The 25,293-nt window shown below is 44.2% G+C and overlaps 1 protein-coding gene across 1 annotated transcript; it reads left to right on the top strand.

The window, feature by feature from the left end:
• The first annotated feature begins 6,477 nt into the window (after positions 1 to 6,477).
• Positions 6,478 to 24,795, top strand: LOC307099191 (uncharacterized protein). Its single transcript, XM_079770389.1, has 4 exons — positions 6,478 to 6,596; positions 19,873 to 19,999; positions 20,200 to 20,272; positions 21,054 to 24,795. The coding sequence occupies exons 1-4, from the start codon at positions 6,594 to 6,596 to the stop codon at positions 22,042 to 22,044; spliced, it is 1,194 nt and encodes a 397-aa protein (XP_079626515.1). The 5' UTR covers positions 6,478 to 6,593; the 3' UTR covers positions 22,045 to 24,795.
• The last annotated feature ends 498 nt before the right edge of the window (positions 24,796 to 25,293 follow it).

A 25,293-nucleotide genomic window follows, 5' to 3' on the forward strand; every position in this document is an offset into this window, starting at 1 on the left:
TTCTGAATGATAGCTTTGCTGGGTAGAGTAATCTTGGTTGTAGGTTCTTGCTGTTCATCAATTGGAATATTTCTTGCCATTCCCTTCTGGCCTGCATAGTTTCTGTTGATAAATCAGCTGACAGTCGTATGGGTACTCCCTTGTAGGTTACTAACTGTTTTTCTCTTGCTGCTTTCAAGATTCTCTCTTTGTCTTTTGCCCTTGGCATTTTAATTATGATGTGTCTTGGTGTGGTCCTCTTTGAATTCCTCTTGTTTGGGGTTCTGTGCGCTTCCTGAACTTGTAAGTCTATTTCTTTCACCAGGTGGTGAAAGTTTCTCATTATTTCTTCTAATAGGTTTTCAATCTTTTGCTCTCTTCTTCTGGCACCCCAAAAGTTTGGATGTTGGTATGCTTAAAGTTGTCCCAGAGGCTCCTTACACTATCTTCATATTTTTGGATCCTTTTTTCTTTTTGTTTTTCTGGTTGGGTGTTTTTTGTTTCCTCATATTTCAGATCTTTGGTTTGATTCTTGGGGTACATTGATCTATAGTTGAGTTTCTGTATATTCTTTATTTCCGACAGTGTATGCTTAATTTCTGACTGGTCCTTTTCCATTTTTTTTTTTTTTTTTTTGGCATTCTCATTAAGGTCCTTGAAGGTCTCTTCAAGTTTCTCAGCGGTTTTTAGAAGATTCTTGAGTGATCTTATAAATGTGGTTTTTGAATTCTATGTCGTCCTGTAGTTTGCTTTCCTCCATTTCTTTCATTTGTGACATGTTTCTGTGTGTCTCCACATTTTGGCTGCTTCCCTGTGTTGATGGAGCGGCTTTGTGTGGTAGGTGACCTATAGGGGCCAGTAGCTCAGCCTCCCCAATCACCTGAGGTGGACGGTCTTGGTACACCCCTTTGTGGGCTGAGTACAAAGTCTTGGTGTAGTTAAGCCTTGATTGCTCTTGGTACACTGGTAGGAATTGTCCTCCAGGCCAATAGGCTGTGGGGACCCGCTGTGTTTATAATGGAAGAACTGCTGTGCTGGAGACACACTTGTGGTACAGGACTTGTTTCAGTGGGGCTTTTGTGCTCACTGAGTCTGCCTCTTAAGTGTGTCACTTATGGATGTGAGGAGTTGAAATCTGTGTCTCACACTGACCACTAGGTACACTGGCTTCTGGATCTCCAGTGGGGTGCAGGTCAGCTACTGTCTGAGGCCACCCTGCAGGAGCTACAGTGAGAACCACAGTCCTCTCCTCCCTGCGTGGGGCTTGAAGGCTTTGGAGCTGTCTGAACCGGGTTGCAAGTTTGCTAGGTTACGCTGTGATGGTGAAGGCCATTCATATGCAAAAGCCGCTGCTTGGAGCTTGGGTGGGTTTGTATGTTGTGCGGGGCGGGATCTCAGGGCGTCACTAGGCTAGGGTGTGGCGAACAGCAATGGCTGGCAGCCAGTCATCCTGCGCCTCCGAACGCATCTCAGCGTCTTGAGCCCCAGCACAGTTAGCAATTATTCCTGCGCGCAGCTCTGCAAGCAAGCCACCCTCACTTTCCGACCCGATGGCAGACAGTCCAGCTTCTCCCTGTAGGAGTTTGGGTCCCGCGCGTCTCCCCAGAAACTGGATTTCAGAGAAATCAGGAGCTTATCTCCCTTCGGGTTGAAGAAAGCAACGCCCGCCGCCAGCCAGGATCTGCCACCAACCCGGATCGCGCGCGCCCCCATACCTCAGCTTTTCAGTGTTTGTGCACTGAATGCTCTCTTCTCTTTCCGTCCAGTTGTAGAACTTCCACTCAGCCAGCCCTCCCATGGCTCTGGGTGATAGACGTTTTGTCTTTTAGTTGTAGTTTTGAAATTGTTGTGCACGGTCGCAGTTTAGGTGTTTACCTACGCCACCATCTTGGGTTCTCCTCTTAATTTCTTTATTAATTAAGGTATTACATGTGTCCGTATTCCCCCATTATCCCCCTAATCCCCCCCCCCCAATTCATGCCCTTACTCCCCTGTTGTCTGTGTCCATTGGTTAGACCTATATCAGTGATGGCGAACCTATGACACACGTGTCAGCACTGACATGAGTAGCCATTTCTGATGACACGGCCGCATGCCAAGGATGAAACATTTGCTGCTTCTGAGGATGAAACATTTGCAACTAGAGTCTTGGAGTTAGTTTTTTCCTCAAAGTGACACACTACCCGAGTTATGCTCAGTTTTTTGGCGAAGTTTGACACACTAAGCTCAAAAGGTTGCCCATCACTGACCTATATGCATGCATACAAGTCCTTTGGTTGATCTCTCCCCCTTACCCCCACCCTCCCCTACCTTCCCTCTGAGATTTGACAGTCGGATTGATGTTTCTCAGTCTCTGGATCTGTTTTTGTTCATGAGTTTATGTTGTTCATTATTTTCCATAAATGAGTGTGATTATGTGATATTTATCTTTCTCTGCCTGGCTTATTTCACTTAGCATAATGCTCTCCAGCTCCATCCATGTTGTTGCAAATGGTAAGAACTCCTTTTTTACTGCAGCATAGTATTCCATTGTGTAGATGTACCACCTTAATTATCTTTAAAGACATGAAAGGACTTACACATGAGAGAAACCCTATGAATGTAAGCAATGTGATAAAGGTTATAGTGATCACACTTCCTTAAAAACACACAAAAGAAGTTATACTAGAGAGACACATGAATGTAAAACGTGGAAGAGTTCAATTGTCTTAATTATCTTAGAAAACAGAAAGTACGCACACAGAAAAACCCTCTGAATTTAAGCAATGTGGCAATGGTTACAGCAATTTCACCTATTTAAAAACAAAAGTAATCACATTAGAGAGAAACTTTATAAATGTAAAACATGTAGAAAAGTGTTCAGTTGTCTCAGTTATTTTCAAAAACATGAAAAGACTCACAGGAGAGAAACACCATGAATGTAAGCAATGAGTTAAAGCTTTCCATTCCTCTATAAGGTTTTCAAAGACATGAAAGAAATCACACTAGAGAGAAACTCTAAATATAAAAAATGTGGGAAAGCTTTAATTTTGCACACAAACTATTGAACAGCAGTGAGCATGCACTGTTCTAGCCCATCCTGATTTTTTTTTTTCTATGAGCAGAGCGGTTGCATACAAAACATATGTAAGCCCAATGTTTTTCCCCCAGTGGAAATACCAAAAAGGAAAGGGGAATTGGTCTGTGAAGGCAATCATCCAGGTATTAATTTGATTGTATGAAGTGACCTGTAGGGAGAGGGCATCATTTTGAATAATAATAATAATAATTTAGTACAAAAGGAGATGTGGACCCAGCTGATATGGCTTAGTGGTTGAGCATTGACCCATGCAACAAGGTTGCCAGTTTGATTCTCAGGGTTCATACACAGGTTGTGAGCACGATCCCCAGTGGGGAGCATGCAGGAGGCAGCCAGTCAACGTTAATGTTTCTGTCTCATTGATGTTTCTATCCCTCCCTTCCAGTATCTAAAGATCAATAAATTTTAAATAATAGATATGTAAGGAAATGTGGGAAGTTTTCAGATACACTATATCTTAATGTGGTGAAGACTTATGTTATCCCAGTTCCTTCCAAGAGCATGAAAGGAATCACTGGATAAAACCTTTGAACATAAACTGGGAGAAGGGCTTCAATGTGCACACATCCTTACATGTGAAAAAATCTCAGGGAAAAAAAGATAAAACTGCATGTGACATGAGAAAGTTTGATGGAAATTGATCCATGTAAAATGTTCCAGAAAAATTTCAACATGAAAGAATTCATCTCTTTTTTTTCATCTTAAGTTTGTATATACATAGTGTTTATCAAGCTTGAAATGCATCGCTGCAATATAGATTCATAATTTAAGAAATAAATATTGAGGTGAGAAAACTGGGAGTTTTCTTACAGCAATAGTACATCAAAATACTAGATAATTTTTTTTCCCTTGAATGAGTTAATATTTTCTTTCCATTTTGAAGCCTGTTAGGTCCCTGGGTGAACTGAAGTATATTTCTAATGTGCAGTTAGGTTAAAGTTCTTTATACTGTTTTATTTGTCCTGTGTGAAGGTGCCATTGTAAAATGACAGTTTGGTGTTTGTTGGGATTTTCTTATTGGCTTTGTGACATTTCTGGATATCCTTAGTCCACTAATATTGTCTACCTTTTTTTATTGAAGAAGCTCTTTTTCTGGGATGACAGGTGTAAAAGCCTTTGAACATAATAATAAACACTTGGAATAAATTTTATGTATGGCAAGTTCATGAAAGAATATAGTTTCATATAAATTAATATTTTCACATTTGGGTTCCTTATTCTTTATTCTGACTGGTTCTTTGATTTAAGAAGAGACATAAAAAGGAGAGAGACCTGTAGAAGGAAAAAAACAAACAAACTAGAGTTGAAGATATCCACTCCCCTGTCAGTAATGTTAGGACCTAGATTTTTTAGAATTCATCTCCTTTGTGGTTCCATCTTAGGATTCACAAGTAGCCCCACTTGCTTGAGTTTGAAAAGGATAAATGAGTAATACACTTATCAGATTTTGAAACCACCACACAGGGAAGAGACAATTATATAAGACTTTTGAGTTGATCCTTTGCCCTTCTGATTAAGACTATCCTCATAACCACCACTAGTTATTTGATTTACACTTTCTTAGAAGTGTAGGTTTCCACTGATGTTTTCTCAAGATTCACATCAAAGATCCATCAGTTTGGATTTTTCTGTAAGCCATCGTGTGTCCATCTGGAAACTGATGTCTTTCGAGCTTATGTCTGAATCCCCTCTTCTCTAGATTACATCCATATAAGATGTAATTTGTATAGGAAATATCTTATGCTGTTAATAGTGCTAGGGAGAAACCAAGATGGCAGCATAGGTAATCAACTATATTTGCTGCCTCTCACAACCACATCAAAACCACAACTAAATGGCAGAACAACTACCACCCAGAACCACGGGAAAGCTGGCTGAGTAGAAGTTCCACAACTAGAGAGGTGAAGAAAGCTGATTGAGACCGGTAAGAGGCGCAGGAAGTTCTGGCACCTGGATGTGCTGCTCTTTAAACCGGGAGGGAGATACAGGCTCCCGCTTGCTCTGAACTCCAGTTCCAGGCGAGACTCTGGGGGACCCAGACACATACGGGGAGAAACTGGACTGTCTGGCATCGGGACAGAAACGCAAGGGCAGCTTCCTCTTAGAGGTGCTCACAGCAATCATTGTTCCTGCACGGGGGCTCGGGGTGCGGAGAACCAGGGACTTCTCCAGTTCAGGGCAGCCATTGCTGTTTGCTTTGCCCTAGTGATTCTGAGACCCCACCCCACACAATTTATAATCCCACCCACGCTGTATGCATCGGCTTTTGCATATGAATGGCCTGTCCTTTCGCCTAAAACAAACTGCAGCTGGGTCAGAGAGACCCAGAGATTCCAAAAGAAGGCACACTACCTGGCAGCAGCAGTGGCCTTGCTTCACAGCTGGGCCTCGTCTGGGCACTTCCAAACCCCATACAAAGAGGAGGAATCTGCAGATGTTTCTGTAGCTCCTGATGGGCTGCCCCAGACAGTGGCTGACCTTACACCTCCTTGGAGATCCAAGAGCCAGTGTACCCAGTGGTCAGAGCGAGACCATACTAGATTACAACTCTTCACATCGATTTCTAGAAAAAGTGATTGGAGACTATTGTTTTTGAGATAGCGGTGAAAAGGAAGGTGAAAAAAAAAAAAGATGATGAAATGCAAATATATTCTCCATCTCTCAGTACCTCATGGTGAATACCCACAGACCTCTCTTCCTGCTGTGAATGGTGACTGATGCTGCTCCTCCCGATGGTGGTCCTCCTGGTAAGCTGAGTCCTGGGTGAAACGTGTGCCCTCCTTTCCTCTCTCCATTGAGGTCACCTGTGGGTCTGTGGCTCTGTCCTCGGGCTGCCTGTGTCAGATGGCCTCCAGGTTCTTCTGTGTCCCAGGCTCGATGGGGTTATTGTGAAGTGTGGGTGGGGCTGTTTGTCTCAGATGACACTAAAGGTGAGCACTTCCTCAGGGACTGGAGAGAGGCCATGGGCAGAGCCAGGAAGCTGTGCTTACTCTCTGGAGAGGCTGCCTGGCAGGGAGTGATTCCATGTCCTGAACATTTTCTAAAGTTAACCATTCTAAATACTCAGAAGTCATTCCTGTCCCCTCTCCCGAAAAGATGGCTTGTTTTTGGTTTCACTGCTCTTTATTGGAACCTTTTGGCAAATGCACACGTCAGAGTCCAGTTGTCAACAAAGATCAAAATGGAGCCAGATTCATTAGGTGCCTTTTCAGTGTGTGTGTTTGCAAGGAAGGACCACTGTTCCCTGGGGGACTCTCAGCGCTTCCTCTCAGTGCAAACGTCCCTGGACAGGAGACCTGGCTGCTTTGGGCTCAGGCCTGCGCACCTCAGACGCTAGGGGGCGATGTCTGTTAAGTGTCTGTCATCTGAGCTGGGCGCCAGGGGGGTGGGGCTACGCTCTGCTACCACCCGGATGTTCCTCTCCCTTCAGCTGCACTGGGATCGCTTCTCCCTTGTTCCGTCCTCATCTGCGGAGCTGCGGTCTGTAAGGTGGTGGGAGCCGCAGGCGGGACTCAGGGGGCCCAGGAAACCAGAAATGGTGAGTGTGCGGCCGGGCGCGGAGACGGGGAGGAGGGGCGGGTGGAGCCGCCGGGGCGGGACCGTCTCTCCTCGGTCAGGTCCGGGGCCTGCGGACCCCAGGCGCCCGGGGGCTCCGCTGAAACCGCAGGCCCCTCGGGCTCGCAGTGTGGGCCCAGCCGGGACCCGGGGTCCGGTTTGTCCCCGCGGCAGGGCCTTCGGCTGCGGAGCGAGTCTGGGCAGCTCTGCACCCACATCCCGCGGCTCCGCAGTTGGTGCGGTGACCGCGTGGAGGGTCAGTGGGGACAGTGGGGACTCGGTCTCCGCGGTTCGTGCCTGGGAGGAGCTGTGGTCTGTGGGCCCCTGTCCCTCCTTTCTCCCCAGAAGGATCCCGTTTTCTCCTGGGTTTTGATGTTTGTGGAGCAGGCTCTCAAGTCCACCCCCTGTCCCCCAGGCCCTGCTCTGCAGCCAATGCCTGCATTTCCAGTCTCTCCCCCGAATCCTAAACCCCATCTTCCCTTCTCTGAGTCACAGCATCTTTATCAGCTGTTTGTTTTGTGGTGCTTTTCAAACGGTTAAAAACAAAATTCAGCTGAGTAAATTGGAAGGTCTAATTGGCTTGATTCCCATTCACCAATCAGGCCGCATCCCATCTAATAAATAGAATCTCAGAGGAGCTGTTCAAAATGGAAGGCGTTTACAATAGGCAGAAAGGAGGCGTCATTAAGAGGTCAAAGTAGGCCCTAACCGGTTTGCTGAGTGGATAGAGCGTTGGCCCGCGGACTGTAAAGGTCCCAGGTTCGATCCCGGTCAAGGGCATGTACCTTGGTTGCGGGCACATCCCCAGTGGCAGGTGTGCAGGAGGCAGCTGATCGATGTTTCTGACTCTCTATCCCTCTCCCTTCCTCTCTATAAAAAATCAATAAAAATAGATTTTTTTAAAAAAGAGGTTAAAGTAGTGTTTCAGGCAGGGTCCCCTTTCCTTAGGGGAAGGAACAGCAGGAATCTTTTAGATGGATTAGTGTTGAACAGCAAGTTGCAGAGTGATTGGGTTAATATTTTACTCCTGGGAGAGGCGAAACTGCAGTTACATTCAGGCATGCATCCCTGAACCTGGGGAGTCCATCTTGGCCTGGAGGTCAATTCCTCCCAGTGATACCAGCAGCAATCAGGGCTTAACTACAACAAGACTATGCAAACAGCCCACAAAGGGGTGTTTTTGCTTCCTTGTAATTCAAATCTTTGACTTGATTCTTGGGATCCTCTAGTCTACTGTTGAATCTCTATATTATTTTTAAAAAATATATATTTTATTGATTTTTTACAGAGAGGAAGGGAGAAGGATAGAGAGTTAGAAACATTGGTGAGAGAGAAACATCAATCAGCTGCCTCCTGCACACCTCCCACTGGGGATGTGCCCGCAACCAAGGTACATGACCTTGACCGGGATCGAACCTGGGACATTTCAGTCCGCAGGCTGATGCTCTATCCACTGAGCCAAACCGGTTAGGGCTGTATATTATTCTTTATTTCAGTCAGTGTATGCTTAATTTCTGACTGGTCCTTTTTCATTTTTTTGGCATTCTCACTAAGATACTTGTAGGTCTCACTAAGCTCCTCAGAGGTTTCTAGAAGATTCTTGAGTAACCTTATAACTATGGTTTTGAATTCTATATCCAGTAGTTTGCTTGCTTCCATTTCTCTTTGTCTCTGCATTTTGGCTGCTTCCCTGTGTTTGTTTCTATGTATTGGGTAGCTGCTAAGTCTCCTTGAGTTGATCGAGTGGCCTTGTGTGGTAGGTGTCCTATAGGGCCCAGTGGCTTAGCCTCCCCAGTCATCTGAGGTGGACACTCTTGGTGCACCCCTTTGTGGGCTGTTTGCATAGTCTTGTTGTAGTTAAGCCTTGATTATTGCTGGTATCACTGGGAGGAATTGACCTCCAGGCCAATTGGCTGTGAGGACCAGCTGTGTCTACAATGGAAGAGCTGCTGTGCTGGAGACACCCTTATGGGGCAGGACTTGCTTCAGTGGGCTTTGGTGCTCACTGAGTCTGCCCGTTGAGTGTGTCACTTATGGATGTGAAGAGTTGTAATCTAGTATGGTCTCACACTGACCATTGGGTACACTGGCTCTTGGCTCTCCAAGGAGGTGCAAATTCAGCCACTGCGTGGGGCCACCCAGCAGGAGCTACTGAGAGATCTACAGATTCCTCCTCTTTGTATGGGGTTTGGAAGTGCCCAGATGAGGCCCAGCTGTGTAGCAAGGCAGGCTGCTGCTGCTTCTTCCTGTTTGACAGGTTTTAGGCTAAGAAAGGACAGGCCATTCATATGCAAAAGCCCTGAGCACAGTTTGGGTGGGGTGGGGTCTCAGGGAATCTCCTAGGCGGAGCAATGGCTGCCAGTCAGCCCTGCACCAGAGAGATCCCAGCGCAGGAAAAATGACTGCTGTGAACACCACCTTTTGAAAGAAAGCTGCCCTCCCATTCCTGTCCCAATGCCAGACAGTCCAGTTTCTCCCGTATGTGTCTGGGTCCCCCAGAGTCTTTCCCGAAACTGGAGTTCAGAGCAAGCGGGAGCTTGTATCCCTCTCGATTAAAAAAGCAGCACACCCGGGTGCTAGCCCGTTCCTCGCCTTGCACCTCCTACCACTCTCAATGCGCTTTCTTCTTTACCTCTAGTTGTAGAACTTCCACTCAGCCAGCTTTCCCGTGGTTCTGTATGATAGTTCTGTCTTTTAGTTGTAATTTTTATGTAGTTGTGAGAAGCAGCAAGTACAGGTGTTTACCTATGCCGTCATTTTGGTTCCCTCTAAGTTTTGGTTTTGATGGTGTGACTTAGTACAAGTGATCCATTGTGGGCCTGTTGTCTCTTATTGATTGATTGATTATATAATTTATTGTTGATAGGATTATAGACTAGAGGCTCAGTGCACGAATTCATGCATGGGTGAAATCCACCCGGCCCGGCCCCAATCAGGTGGATCCGGGCTGGGCCTCTTGGGAAGAGGAGATGGTAGTAGGTTGGCTGGCCAGCCTGCCTTGATTGGGGCGATCAGGTCCAGGCCGGTAGGGGGAGGGGCCGAGAGCAATTGGCTGGGGGGCCCCGATTGGGTGGAGGGTTCTGATTGGGGGTGGGGCCGGCCATGGGGAGGGGCTGTGGGCAGTGGGCCGGCATGCCACACCTCTGAATGGGGTAGGGAGGCCAACTAGGGGTCAGCAGCCCGGGGAAGGGCTGTATGAGGTTGGCCGGCCAGTCCCACCCCCAATTGGTGGGGAGGGGGACCAATCGGGGGCAGAGCTGGTTGGGGAGGGGCCACGGGCCAATCAGGGTGGTGGGGGCTGATTGGGGGTGGGGCTGGCTGTGGGGAGGGGCCATGGGTGGTTGGCTGGCCAGCCCTGCCCCTAATCAGAGTAGAGGGGCCGATTGGGGGTGGAGCTGACTGGGGGGAAAGGCCGCAGGCCGATTGGGGTGGTGGGGGCTCATTGGGGTGGGGCCAGCCAAAGGGAGGGTCCACAGGTGGTTGGCTGGCTGGCCCTGCCCCAATTGGGGGTGGGGGGGGCGATTAGAGGTGGGGCCTGCTGGGGAGAGAGGCTGTGAGATCAGGGTTAGGGCCAGCTGCAGGGAGGGGCCGCAAGAGATTGGCCAGCTGGCCCCATCCCCAGATCGGCCGGTTCGCTGGCTGCAGTGGGCGTCATAATGATTGGTTGTTCTGGTTGTTATGACTTTCTGGTGACTGGCTTTTTATATATATAGATATCTCCCATTCCCCACCCCCCCACCATACCTCCCTTCTCCCAGCCCCTACCCACCCACCCCCAGGTCTTCACTACCCTATTGCCTGTGTCCATGGGCTATGCATATAAGTATACTAGAGGCCCGGTGCACGAAATTCGTGCACTCAGGGGGGTCCCTCAGCCCAGCCTGTACCCTCTCGCAGTCCGGGAGCCCTCGGGGGATGTCCAACTGATGCGGGGAGCAGGCCTAAGCTGGCAGTTGAACATCTTTAACGCTGTCATGGAGGCAGGAGAGGCTCCTGCCACCGCCACTGCGCTCCTGGCTTCTGGCTGAGTGACGCTCTCATGCATTGAGCGTCTGCCCCCTGTGGTCAGTGCTTGTCATAGTGACCAGTTGTTCTGCCATTCAGTCGATTTGCATTATTAGCCTTTTATTTTATAGGATAGGATAAGTTCTTTGGTTTATCTCTTCTTGACCCACCAACCCCACATTGAGGTATGTCAGTCTGTTCCATGCCTCCATGCTTTGGGTCTTCTTTTGTTGGTCAATTCATTTTATTCATTAGATTCCACAAATAAGTGAGATTATGTGATATTTGTCTTTCTCAGATTGGTTTACTTCACTTAGCAGGTCCATCCATGCTGTCCCAAAAGGTCAGAGATCCCTCTTTTAGAGAGAGAGAGGATGGGAGAGAAACATGGATGTGAGAGCAGAACATCAATTGGCTGCTTCCTGCACACCCCTTATCAGGGATCAAGTGTACAACCCAAGCATGCACCCTGACAGGCAATCAAACCAGCAACCTTTCAGTGCATGGGATGACACTCAACCAACTGAGCCACACTACCCATAGCCTGTTCTCTCCTTGAAAAAAAAAAAAAAAAAAAGTCTTTGTTGCCCTAACCCAGTGGTCGGCAAACTGCGGCTCGCGAGCCAAATGCGGCTCTTTGGCCCCTTGAGTTTTTAGCAAAGGCCAGCTGATGAGTACCCTAATTGAGTTAATAACAATGTACCTACCTATATAGTTTAAGTTTAAAAAATTTGGCTCTCAAAAGAAATTTAAATCGTTGTACTGTTGATATTTGGCTCTGTTGACTAATGAGTTTGCCAACCACTGCCCTAACCGGTTTGGCTCAGTGGATAGAGTGTTGGCCTGCGGACTCATGGGTCCCAGGTTCGATTCCAGTCAAGGGCATGTACCTTGGTTGTAGGCACATACCCAGTAGGGAGTGTGCAGGAGGCAGCTGATCGATGTTTCTAACTCTATCCTTCTCCCTTCCTCTCTGTAAAAAATCAATAAAATATATTTAAAAAAATCTTTGTTGAGAGTATTACAGATGTCCACTTTCTTACCCCATACTGCCCGCCTCCACCCAGTTTCCGCTCCGCCCCAGGCCTTCACCACCCTATTGTCTGTGTCCACAGGTACGATCTTTAATTAATCTCTTTCCACCTCCACCCCACCCTTCCTTCTGAGATTCTTCAGTCTATTCCATGCTTTCATGCCTCTGATTCTATTTTATTCATCCAGTTTACTTTGTTCATTTATTTTGATTTTTAGATTCAATTGTTGATAGATATGTATTTATTGCCATTTTATTGTCTCCTCCTTTCCTCTCTTCTTAAAGAAGACCCTTCAACATTTCATGTAATACTGGTTTAGTGATGATGAGCTCCTTTAGCTTTTTCTTGTTTGTAAAGCTCTTTATCGGACCCTCAATTCTAAATGAGAGCTTTGCTGGGGAGAGTCATCTTGGTTGTAGGTCCTTACTATTTATCATTTTGAATATTTCTTGCCACTCCCTTCTGGATGCAAAGTTTCTGTTGAGAAATCACCTGACAGTCATATGGGTGCTCCCTTGTAGGTAACTAACTGCTTTTCTCTTTCAGCTTTTAAGATTCTCTCTTTGCCTTTAACCCTTGGCATTTTAACTATGATGTGTCTTGGTGTGGGCCTCTTTGGGTTCCTCTTGTTTGGGACTCTGTGCTTCTTGGACTTGTAAATCTTTTTCTTTCACCAGGTAGAGGAACTTTTCTGTCATTATTTCTTCAAATAGGTTTTCAATAGCTTGCTCTCTCTCTTCTCCTTCTGGCACCCCCATAATGCAAATGTTGGTATGCTTGAAGTTTTTCCAGAGGCTCCTTACACTATCTTTATATTTTTGGATTCTTTTTTCTTTTTGCTGTTCTGTTTGGGTGTTTTTCACTTCCTCATATTCCAAACCATCAATTTGATTCTCAGAATCCTCTACTCTACTCTTGAATGGCTGTAAATTATTCTTTATTTCAGTTAGTATATGCTTAATTTCTGACTGGTCTTTTTTCATGTCTTTGACATTCTCACTAAGATCCTTGAAAGTCTCATGAAGATCCTTGAGTAATCTTATAACCATGGTTTTGAACTCTGTATCCAGTAGTTTGCTTGCTTCCATTTCTTTTGTGACGTTTCTTTGTCTCTGCATTTTGGCTGCTTGCTTCCCTGTGTTTGTTTCTATGTACTAGGTGAAGGGGATTTATCAGGGTGGGGCAAACAGTGTGCTCCAGACTGAGGGAGACTCAGAAATGGCTGCCGGTCAGTCCTGCCACAGGGGAGGTCCCAGCACAGAAACAAGTGATCCCTGCCAGCACCACCCCCCACCCCCCCATTTGGGAGAGAGCCGCCCCCAAGTTCCTGCCCTGATGCCAGACAATCCAGTTCCTCCCATGTGTGTTTAGGTCCCCCAGCACTGGTGCTTGGAAGAAGCAGGACCATGTAAGTTTGTGCATGGGCCCTTTAAGAGGAACACCTGGGATTCCAGCAACCTCCATGTCACTCAGCCACAATCCCCGCTGGTTTTTACAGCATGTAATTGTGGGGACTTCTCTTCCCAGCTCTGGAACCCTGGGCTGGGGATCCGGTGTGGGACTGGGACCCCTTGCTCCTCACATGTGGCCTTTGCAGAGATGATCTCCCTCCGGATTAAAACAATGGCACATGTGGGTGTTGGATCAGCTCATTCAGCGCCTCCACCCCTCCTACTAGTCTCAATGTGCTTTCTTCTTTACTTCTATAGTTGTAGGACTTCCATTCAGCCACCTTTCAGGTGGTTCTGAATGATGGTTGTTCTGTATTTTTGTTGTAATTTAGATGTGGTTGTGGGAGATGGTGAGTACTGGAATTTACCTGCGCCTCCATCTTGGTTCTCCCTGTTCTCTCCTTTTTAATAAAACAGACTTAGTATTTTAATTGTTTATTATTTTCCCACAGTCAATGAATGGCGATGTTTAAAAGGTTTATTGCATGTGTGTGGATATTTTACATGAGAGAACAGTAGCTGATAACCACGTGGACCTACTTTGCATAAAGTCTTTGTGCCTCTCTTTCGAGAACCTTTCCTGGGCACAGACATCCTATGGGAAGTCCTTTGAGTGGAGGTTCCTCTTGGGTAACTTTTCCATGTGTCCTAGGTCAGTGCTGCCTCACCCTGAGTTGGTCACCTTTAAACATTTATTCATTTTATGCTAGTCTGAGGTTTATAATGAAATAAAATGTATTTCATCACTGCAACTTGAAACACAGTATAAAATATTTTAAAATATGCTAGAGACAAGTGGCTTTAGGAGAAATAAAATATTCATTGTTACATCTGATGTATTAAAGTCTTGTTCCCTAGCCGGTTTGGTTCAGTGAGTAGAGCATGGGCCTGTGGACTGAAGGGTTTTGGGGTTGATTCTGGACCAGGGCAGGTACCTCAGTTGCAGGCTCAAATCCCGGCCTTGGTAGGGGCGCTTGCAGGAGGCAAGCAATTGATAGTATCTCTCTCACTTCAATGTTTCCCTCTCTCTGTCTCTCCCTCTCCCTTCCACTTTCTCTAAAAATCAATGGAAAAATATCCTCGGGTGAGGATTAGTAAAAAAGAAATAATAAAGTCTTGTTTCCCTTTTTTTACTCTGAGTATGGGTAGGAATAGTAAAAGACCTATTCTTTTATTTTAAGTGAGTCAGATGGATTTTCAGGGCTTAGACCAGTTGTGTAGAAGTATGATTAATAGTTTATAAAATGCCCAGCCAGTGTAGCTCGTGACCAGGAGGTCACAGTTTGATTCCCGGTCAGGGCATATATCTGGGTTTCAGGTTAGATCCACAGTAGGAGGCATGCAGGAGGCAGCCAATCAATGGTTCTCTCTCATCACTGATGTTTCTCTTTTTCCGTCTCCTTTCCTCTCTCTGAAATCAATAAAAACATTTTTCAAAAATAGTTTATAAAACACAATCTTGCCCTGGCTAGTGTGGCTCAGTTGGCTGAGCATTACCCCATGCACCAAAAGAACATTTTTCAAAAATAGTTTATAAAACACAATCTTGCCCTGGCTAGTGTGGCTCAGTTGGCTGAGCATTACCCCATGCACCAAAAGGTTGAGGGTCCCATCCCCAGTTGTGGTGTTTATGGGAAGAAACCGATCAATGTTTCTCTGTCACATTGATGTTTCTCTCTCTCCTTTCCCCTTCCTTTCTCTCTAAAAAAATCAAAAACATTAAAAAAAATCTTTCCATCCTATATAATAAAAGGCTAATATGCAAATTGTTCCCTCTGGAGTTTGACCGCTCGCTATGACGTGCGCTGACCATCAGGGGGTGGCACGGAACAAAGGAAGGCCTGGCCAGCAGCCGGCGGGAGGAAGGCCCCGATTGGCCCTGATCACCAGCCAGGCCCAGGGATCCTACCCATGCACAAATTTCGTGCACCTGGCCTCTAGTGGAAACAATAATTAATGAACTTTTTTTTGGGGGGGGGGGGGCAATGCAATAGATATTTGTGGATTTTCTTGTTGAGCTAGAAAAGTGCCTTACAATTTTTCCCCTCCTTGACACATAAGCACTGGTGGGGTATTTTAAAAAATACATATATGTATATTTTTATTTATCTGTATTGTTGAAAATATAGATGTCCCCCTTGTTATTTTATTATTTACTAGAGGCCCAGTGCACAACATTCGTGCACTTGAGGGGGGTCTCTCAGCCCAGCCTGTGCCCTCTCACAGTCCGGGACCCCTGAGGGATCCTTAGCGCTGCCACAGAGGCGGGAGATGCTCCTGCCACCGCTGCTGCACTCACCAGCCATGAGCCCAGCTTCTGGTTGAGTGTTGCTCCCCTTGTGGGAGTGCACTGACCACCAGGGGGCAGCTCCTGCATTGAACATCTGCCCCCTGGTAGTCAGTGTGTGTCATAGCAACTGGTCGTTCTGCTGTTTGGTCAACTTGGCATATTAGCCTTTTATTATATAGGATTTCAGAGAGAAAGGGAGAGGCAAAGAGAGATAAAAACATCAATGATGAGAGAGAATCACTGATTGGCTGCTTCCTCCATGCCCCCTACTGGGGATGGAGCCTGCAACCTGGGCATGTGTCCTGACCAGGAATTGAACCGTGACCTCCTGGTTCATGGCTCAACACTCAACTACTGAGCCACACCGGCCAGGCTAAACACTGTTTAAATGACTTTGGTAGATTGTATGGTGGGCCCTTCTCTGTGGGCTTCTCATAGTGTACCCATGCCAGAGTAAATTGCTGCCTCGAACCATTGCCCAGCCTCCTTACCTGTGGGCTGTTAGCACTGAAGAGGGTTGTACAGTATGGAAAAAAAAGACTTTGGTAGATTGTTGGAACACTGGCAGTGTGTCATTTAAAGTATCAGTGGTGGTCCAGAGCAGCCTCAGTGTGGAGCAGAGGCCTAAGGCCAGTTATTTAAAGCTCAGGAAGGTTCCCACCCCCGAGCCTTCAAAGGGAAGTAGTTGAAGGCCCCTGAGTTTTTCTGGGGAGCCTCTCCCTTCAGGTGTCCTACCTGATCACACCCACCATGGAAGAAGCCTCTACTGTGAGAAGCTATAGCCCTGGAAAGCTGGGGATGCGCGTGCACATGACGGAGGGCGTGATGCCCTTCTGAGGTTTTACTTGTGGTTCCCGGGGCCTTTTTCTAGACATAGATTGGAGTTTTGCATCCACAGTGTAATTGCACTCAGAGTGTATGTAATTCATGCACATTGAGAAAGTCTGGGAAAGTCAGGGGTCTTTGTCTTGGGTTAGGGATTGTTAGTTTGGGAGTTCATTTGGGTCAGAACCTTACACTGAATCCAGCAGTATTTTCTCACTGTGAGCTGAAGCCAGAGAGGGAGCAGTTTCGTTATTCCCTGGGAAGAGAAGCTCCCAGAGTTCATTCTGGGGGTTGCTCAGGTGTCCTTTCACCCCTTCACCAGTGACTATCCCACTGTTTTCAGACAAAGTGGATGGTCCTCTTCCACACTGGCTGCTGCCAGGAGTTGAGTTTTTATGATATCTCAAGGAAAATAACTTTCTGAGACTCACAGGGAGAATGAGTGATTTTTATTTGCGATGAATTATATCCCTGAGTTTCTAAAGTCCCATCTCCCTTAGTCCAGTCGTAGAAGTGTAGCTTGGGTTTCAGTAAAAGCCACTTTCCAGAGTTTCCATTCTATGTTGCAGCTGGGTCCAGTACAGCATTAGGCTAGCTGCAGTCCACTAGTCCAGTGGTCGGCAAACTCATTAGTCAACAGAGCCAAATATCAACAGTACAACGATTGAAATTTCTTTTGAGAGCCAATTTTTTTTAACTTAAACTATATAGGTGGGTACATTGTTATTAACTTAATTAGGGTACTCCTAAGCTGGCCTTTGCTAAAAACTCAAGGGGCCAAAGAGCCGCATGTGGCTCGCGAGCCGCAGTTTGCTGACCACTGCACTAGTCCATTGTGAGAGAGGGTCCACATGGCTATGGGCCACATAGGAGAATGCCAGAGAGCACGCCCCAAGCAACAGGAGCCCCAAGGGTCCTGAAGGCACAAGAGAGGGAATTTCTCTGTTCAGGGATCTTCAGGGGATTAACTATCCCAAATCTTCATGTGCTTGCAGTGGCCACGCCCATTCTGGCCAATGATCTTTGTTCCCAGGTAAGACTGACAGACAAGTACCTTTCCTATTTCACCCCATCTTTACTGGGCATGCATCTATCTTCCCTTTGTCCAGTTCCCTTCCCTCAGGATATGCCTATAATGCCTGGCCTTCCATTTGCTCCATTTGTATTATTAATAACAATGGTTATTACAACAGTATCATTCCCACTCCTGAGAGAAAAGGAACCTCTTTGTAATCTTACAAAGGAAAAATGGACTAAGGTCTCCATCTCTTGCAACGGCTTCCTGCTGTCGAGGAACATAGTCTTGCCTCTCCCAAGGCTCAGAGGTTCTCCCTGTCTGACCAGGAAGGAGGTAGCTAAAGGGACAGCGAATCTTCATGTAGGGATTCTATAAAGTCCAGGTCATTCTGGTGTCCCTGGGAGGTGACATAGGCAATGTCTAGGAGGCTGGTTCATTGGACAAGCTGGCATTCTTGTTCTGTTCTAGAAATGACAGACTTGACAAGAAGGTTAACAGGCACAATTCAAAGGTGAGGAGACTAAACGTCTAGTGACAGGTAAGAACCCATGTGGTAAAGGGAAAGATTAACTTACAGTGTCCCCAATTAAGTTGGGGGAATAACTTCCCTGGCGGCAGGTGTGTTGCACCTGTCTGAAGCTCTGTCCGTCATACTTAACACATTGCGGACGGATCACGAGAATTTTTGTGTTTCCATTCTAAGGCTTGAGGCCAATCACGAGAATTCTTTAAAAAGGTATTAGCTTGTAAGAACATGTAATAAATAGCTTCAAAATGCAATGAGTCTTTAATTTTAAAGCATGCCTTTAACATTTATGTAAAACGTTTTTTGTACTCGTTCATTAGAAACTTACCTGGCCACTGGGTAAAGCTAGCAATAAAACTACTTGTCCACAATGTGTTAACTCACATTAAGCTAAGGGAAATCTTCTCAGACTTACCTAGTAAGAAACTATGAGCCTTTTCTGTCTGAACCCTTTGGACAGAAAAGAGAAAGTAGTTTCTAGTGAAGCCGATAGACTGTCCATACTTCATTGACTCAGCTGTAAGTCCAAACCATTGACTCATTTTCAGGACACAGTGATTCAGATGGCTTCTAAGAGAGGCCTATATTGTGTGAGCAAGTAATCAGGTAAATAAGGACATGGGCAAACATTCTATGAAAATAGAAGAGCACAAAACACATAAATGCATGCAGCAAATCATAAACTAAGTGAAAAGATTTCCATGTATAAGGCTTCTGCTGGAATGAAATCACACCATGACAATCTGATAGATTGTCTGAAGGTAAAACATCTCTGGTGATGTCAACAGGGCTGAGGCCTGTATGGCATACACAAACATAGCCTTTCAAACAATACTTTGAAGATAGTTCATTGCATTGGAGTCCAATATCCCCAATCATGATTTCCACTGAAACGCAATTTTTCTCCCTAAAATTACCCTCATTTTCAAAGAGATCACATGAAATCCAGTTTTAGTTTGGCCTGATTATTTGCATAAGCACAACAAGAATAGCAACTGATCAAATCAATCACATGGGCTCTTTCAAATTTGCTTTGCTTAATTTTTCACAAGGAATCTTTAGATTGACCTTTAGTGAGCAGTCAGCCCCTCAGGAGGAGAAGTCAAGCCACAGTTGGCATTAGGCTGAGCCTGGAATACCTGTAGGTTTGGGTCAAGTCCTCAAGTCCTTGACATCCATGAAGATGTCTTGAGGTTCCTTCCTTGCCATCTTTTAGGAAAACAACCTTCATACTTTACCTGGAAAGACTGTGATGAACCACATGACCAAGCAAGGTATTAGGCCATTTCTGCAAGTGACTTTTGATTGGCTGATCAGCTTCAGGAGTCATTCTCAATTCCTTAAGGCTTTCTGGTGACAACCAGAATCCAGGCATGTCTCTCTTGGACATGGCATTCCAAAGTCTTGGTCAATAGGGCCACATAGTTTGAGACTGGTCTTATTGGATTAATGCAAAGAAATATACTGCCATGACTCACTCATTAAGAATTGCCAAAATCTGGGGGGATCAGGTAGGGAGAAAAAAGGTAAAAGTAAGCAATTAGCATTCCCTAAATTGGCAAACACATTTTAGCCTGGCCAGCATGGTTCAGTGGTTGAGTGTAGGCCGATGAACCAGGAGGTCACGTTTTGATTCCCGGTCAGGACATATGCCCGGGTTGCAGGCTCAATCCCCAGTGTGGTGCATGCAGGAGGCAGCCAATCAGTGATTCTATCTCATCATTGATGTTTCTATCTCTCCCTCCCTCTTCCTTTTTAAAATCCATACAAATATATATTAAAATACAACTAAATATATTTTTTAAAAAGATGTGTTTTCTCACAGTAATTGATGTACTTAATATAGGAATATTATGTTATTTGAATTTTTCCAAAGTGGTCTTTACTCTGACATTAGAGAGTAATGAAGACTTGAAGTGATCACAATAAAATCATATCAATAAATTCCATGTGTTCATGAGGAACTGAGTGTGGCCAATAAATAATAGTATGACAAGCAAGTCATAGAATGAATGTTGGGGACCTCGTGTCCTATGTGAACTTCTTATGAAATATGTATAGATCCCCAGTGCTGTGTGTCTCATCCATATGCATATGTGGGATGTTTTAGGACTCAGTGGCCTTTGAGGATGTTAATGTGGAGTTCACCATGGAGGAGTGGGCTTTCCTGGATCTCACCCAGAAGAAACTCTACACAGATGTGATGCTGGAAACCTTCTGGAACCTGGCATCAGTAGGTAGTGATGACAACTTTTTACTTATTTAGTCAATTAGAAAACTGGTGTTGCTTGCTCATCAGTGCTGCTTCAAGAACTGAAATGTGGAAAGGGAATACATTGATAATTAAACTAGGCATGATCACAGCTCATCATGGACCTAAAGTCTAACCATTTTTAATACTAGTATTTTTTAATAATTTATGATGCTTTTTTTCTAGCATGTATTTTAGAAGAAAAATGTGAAGACCATGACAGTGAAGATCAGTATGAACATCATGGAATGAATCTTAGGTGAGTCACACTGCCATGAGAAAGCAGTGTTCCACAAGATAATCTTAATATGTGATTAAATATTCCCAGTCAAGGGCAGATACCTGGGTTGCAGGTTCAATTCCTGACCCCAATCAGGTTATGTGTGGGAGGCAACCATCAATGTCTCTTTCTCACATCGATCTGTCTCTCTTTATATCTCTCTCTCTTCCTTCTTTCCTCCCCCTTCCTCTCTACCTTCCACTCTCTCTAAAAATGAATGGAAAAAAAATCCTTTGGTGAGGATTAACAATAATAATAATAATAATAATAATAATAATAATAATAATAGATACACATGGGCTCAGTTGGTTGTAGCATCATCCAATATACCAAAAGGTTGCAGATTTGATTCCCTTTCAGGGCACATACCTAAGTTGCAGGTTTGATCCCTGGTAGGGGCACGTACAGGAGGCAACCAATTGATGTTTCTTTCTCACATTGATATTTCTCTCTCTCTCTCTCTCTCTCTCTCTCTCTCTCTCTCTCTCTCTAACTCAATAAACATATTCTAAGGTAAGGATTTTTTTAAAAGTACACTTGAAACACTATTCAGAAACACCATTAATGACTATGACTATTTTCATAATATCTATGATTGAGTCCTCCTTCAAGGCTTTTAGTATATCCACGCTCAAACAATCTGAATGTGCAGAAACCCCACACTTTCCTTAAAAATGGTAAAAATTTCACTGTCATACTAGTAATAAATATGACATCATTAATAAGCAAAGTATTAATAATGTGCTTCTGATTTTTACAGCAATCATATGGTAGAGAGCCTCTGTAAATGGAAGGATGGTAGTCAATGCAGAGAAAACTTCAGACAGGTTCCAAATCATAATGAAAGGAAGAAAACTCCTACTGAAATACAACTACCCACATCCAGGTTGTGTAGACAAGTCTTCATGCATTATTTATCCTTTAATAACCTCGTGAGCTCTGACACTGGACCCCAACTATACCAGTGTGAGGAATATGAAGAGAAGCCTTATAAATGTAAGGAATGTGGGAAAGCTTTCAAGCATCTCCGATATATTAATGTACATGAAAAGAAACACAGTGGAGAAAGGCCCTATGAATGTACAAAATGTGGTAAAGCCTACAGGTATTTAAGTAACTTATGTCGACATGTAAGAACTCATACTCAAGAGAAATTCTATGAGTGTAAGAAGTGTGGGAAAGCCTGGAGTTCTCTCCTCATATTTCAAAGACACATGATCAAGCACACTAGAGATGGACCTTTTAAATGTAAGGAGTGTGGGAAAGAATTCCGATGTCCAAGAAACTTTCGACATCATGAAATGATACACAATGGAGAAAGGCCCTATGAATGTAAGGACTGTGCTAAAGCCTTCAGTTCTCTCAAATATCTTAAAAACCATAAAAGGACTCATGATGGAAAGAAGCCTTATGAATGTAAGGAATGTGGTAAAGCTTTCCGTTATCCCACTTCCCTTAGAAATCATGAAATAGCTCACACTGGGGAGAAACCCTATGAGTGTAAGCAATGTGGGAAAGCCTTTAGTCGTCTCAGTTACTTTCAAGTTCATGAAAAAACTCATAGTGAAGAGAAACCATATGAGTGTAAACAATGTGGCAAAGCTTTTCGTTCTCTCAAGTCCTCTCGAGTACATGAAAGAACACACAGTGGAGAAAAGCCCTACGAATGTATAGAATGTGGTAAAATCTTCAGTTACTCAAGCAGTTTACATAAGCATTTGAAAACACACTCTAGAGATAAACCCTGTTAATGTAAAGAATGTGGGAGAGCCTTATTTATCTTTCAGCTGTGCAATCACATATGATGCTCCAGATTGGGGATGGGCCCTAGAAATGTCAGGAGGGTTAGAAAGCATTCATTTCTTCCAGTGTATTATATGGAATGAAAGAACTCACACTGAAGAGAGGACTTGTCAATATAAAGATTGTAGAAAAGCCTTGGGTTGCCCTAGTTCTTACAAAATCATACCCAAGAATAAGTCTACGAATATAAGGAATGTGGGAGAGCCTTTCTTGGACATGTAAGAACGTACATGGAGAGAGAGCGTATAAATATAGAGAATGTGCAAGAGCCTTCAGCTGTCCCCTTTTTCTTGGAAAGGCCATGAAAAAAACTCAAAAGTGGAGAGAATTCTATTGAATGTAAACAATGTAGGAAAACCTTCATTTAGCCTCATATTCCCACAATGCCATGTGAGAATGTACACTGAATAGGTATTGTATAATGCTAGTGAAGACAAACTTTTTTTTAAAAAATATATTTTATTGATTTTTTACAGAGGAAGAGAGAGGGATAGAGAGTTAGAAACATCGATGAGAGAGAAACATCGATCAGCTGCCTCCTGCACACCCCCACAGGGGATATGCCCGCAACCAAGGTACATGCCCCTGACCGGAATCGAACCTGGGACCCCTGAGTCCGCAGGCCGACGCTCTATCCACTGAGCCAAACCAGTTCCGGCATGAAGACAAACTTTTAACAAATACATTCAGAGACGCTTGTAAACTGCACTGGAAGGCAATCGTATTGCTGTAACTAGTACATGTAAGCCAGGTGCAAATTAATTCCTATACTTCCAAAAATTCACAACATGAAAGAAATGCTATAAGCATTTAGACATTTATGGTCATTAACGCTGACTCATTCTTAAAATGATTCTCTGTAGTACGGAATTCTACTTTTGCAAGTAGAGGTTATATAATTCTGTAGAAAAAACTCTTTAAGCCAGAGTTTGTAAGTTTAACAGGTTTTTTTGTTTTTTTGGGTTTTTTTTGCCTTTTAGTCAGATAATAAACATTTATTTTTATTACATCCATGGGTGAATGGAAGTGGTTTACTAATATGCAAGTGGATTTAACTTTTATGTAATTTTTGTAATTGTTCTGTAAGGAAAGGAACATTGAAAAATGATACTTGGGTATTTGTTCTTTTTCCCTACTGGCCTCCTGTGACAAGTATTGAATAAATATGCCTCACCCATATATATAATCTATTTTAACAGAAAAGTGCCTTTTCATTGGCCTGAAGAGCCTTACTCCATTTTCCTGTAAATATGTTTTTTAGTTTTTCCATTACAGTTGACACTTAGTATTACTTAAGTCAATAAATATTTGCGATACATTTGTACACATGCAAAGTTCATTGTAGAGCCTCATGTGATTTTTTTCCATCTATAGTCTTTCGCTTTTGCCTGGGTTTGGACTATGAAGTTTGCATTAAGAGGAGAATACCTGTGATTGGACAATAAGATTTAGAGTCAGAGATGACCCTTCCTGACTCTGTTAGGTCAACATGAGGAATGTTGTGAACTACATTTTCTACAATCTAGTGCCTTTATGGTTCCGTGTTAGAAATCACCAAGGCCGCACTTCCATGAAACTTGAATGCAGAAGTGAAATTGGATTACACTGGTTTTGAAGCCACGTGTGTAGAGGAGATGGTTAGAAGCATAGAGCTTTTATGTACATTGGCTTTGTGTTTGTTTTCTCAATCTTTGCCCTGCCAGCCAAGAATAGCCTCAAAACCACCAGAGACTGCTTCACTTCCATTGATGTCGGGTGTAAGCTTTATAACTGTTCACAATTCAACAGTAAAGACCTACATAGGTTGGCTTTTCCTGCAAGCCCAAAGGTGTCCACCAGGCAGCAAACGTAGACTGTCATGGTTGGGGCTGTTTTCTGAAAGGTACGTACTGTTCTCTAGATTGCATTGGCATGAGGTCTAATTTGATTAGTAATCACCTTGTCCTGTTGACACTATTACTGACTGTGATTCAGATCCCACTGTGACAGCTGCAATGGTGCAATGCCAAGGAGCCCCGTGACAGTTTGTTCTTGTGCCACCCTCTGCAGTGAGGGCTCTGAGCCAGTCCTTCCATGTGAGAATCCGCACTTTCCTCATTTCAGGCAGACTCTGGATGTATGCTGTCACTCAGAGCTGAGTGTAATCTCAATGTTTTCAGTTATCTTGGGTTGTATGTGATCAAAATTATGTCCATTTTTTTCTCTAATAGACTTTTCTTAAAGAAATATTAACTGTTTCCAAAGTACTCTTATGCTAAGGACTATTATTGTTTTTATTTCCTGAGGATATATATATATATTTTAAATATATTTTATTGATTTTTCACAGAGAGGAAGTGAGAGGGATAGAGAGCTAGAAACATCGATGAGAGAAAGAGACATCGACCAGCTGCCTCCTGCACATCCCCCACCGGGGGATGTGCCCGCAACCAATGTACATGCCCTTGACCAGAATCGAACCTGGGACCTTCCAGTCTGCAGACCGACACTCTATCCACTGAGCCAAACCGGTTTTGGCCTGAGGATATATTTAATATTCCATTTTAATAATGTAATTTCAGATCAACCTGTAATTTTTCCCATTTAATCATTATACATTCTGAGTCACAATTATCATGTGTGTACAAATTCAGACATGTTTTCCTGAAGCAAATTAAATTTTTAATTTGTTTACTTATAATTTTTGACATCTTTCTTATTCATTGATACAATTAAAAACTTCAGTCATGTTTTTTTTTTTAGTCATCTCCAGTGAAAGACCAAGAAAATCACATCTGTAGTAAAAGAGACATGTAATGGAATGAATTCGAATAATAAGAATGACCACAAACCATAAATGATTAAGTGTCATTTATGGGGGTGTAAACACATTTCAAAGGATTTCTTTTTTAAAAAAAAAATATATATATTTTATTGATTTTAGAGAGGAAAGGAGGAGAGATAGAAACATCAATGATGAGAGAGAATCATTGATTGGCTGCTTCCTGCATGCCCCCCACTAGGGATTCAGCCTACAACCCAGCTATGTGCTCTTGACCAGAATGGAACCTGGGACCTTTCAGTCTGCAGACGGATGCTCTATCTGCTGAGCCAAGCCAGCTAGGGCTAAAAGGATTTCTTGTGCCCTAGCCGGCTGGCTCAGTGGATAGAGCATCAGCCTGCAGACCAAAGGGTCCTGGATTCAATTCCGGTCAAGG

Source organism: Cnephaeus nilssonii (genome assembly GCF_951640355.1).
Source record: "Cnephaeus nilssonii genome assembly, chromosome: 5".
NCBI lineage: Eukaryota > Metazoa > Chordata > Mammalia > Chiroptera > Vespertilionidae > Cnephaeus > Cnephaeus nilssonii.

Excerpts from the sequence above, each read along its gene's own strand:
- LOC307099191 (XM_079770389.1), top strand. Across the intron at positions 20,000-20,199 it reads CTGGAACCTGGCATCAGTAG|CATGTATTTTAGAAGAAAAA; the intron begins GTAGTGATGACA and ends CTTTTTTTCTAG. Across the intron at positions 20,273-21,053 it reads CATCATGGAATGAATCTTAG|CAATCATATGGTAGAGAGCC; the intron begins GTGAGTCACACT and ends TGATTTTTACAG.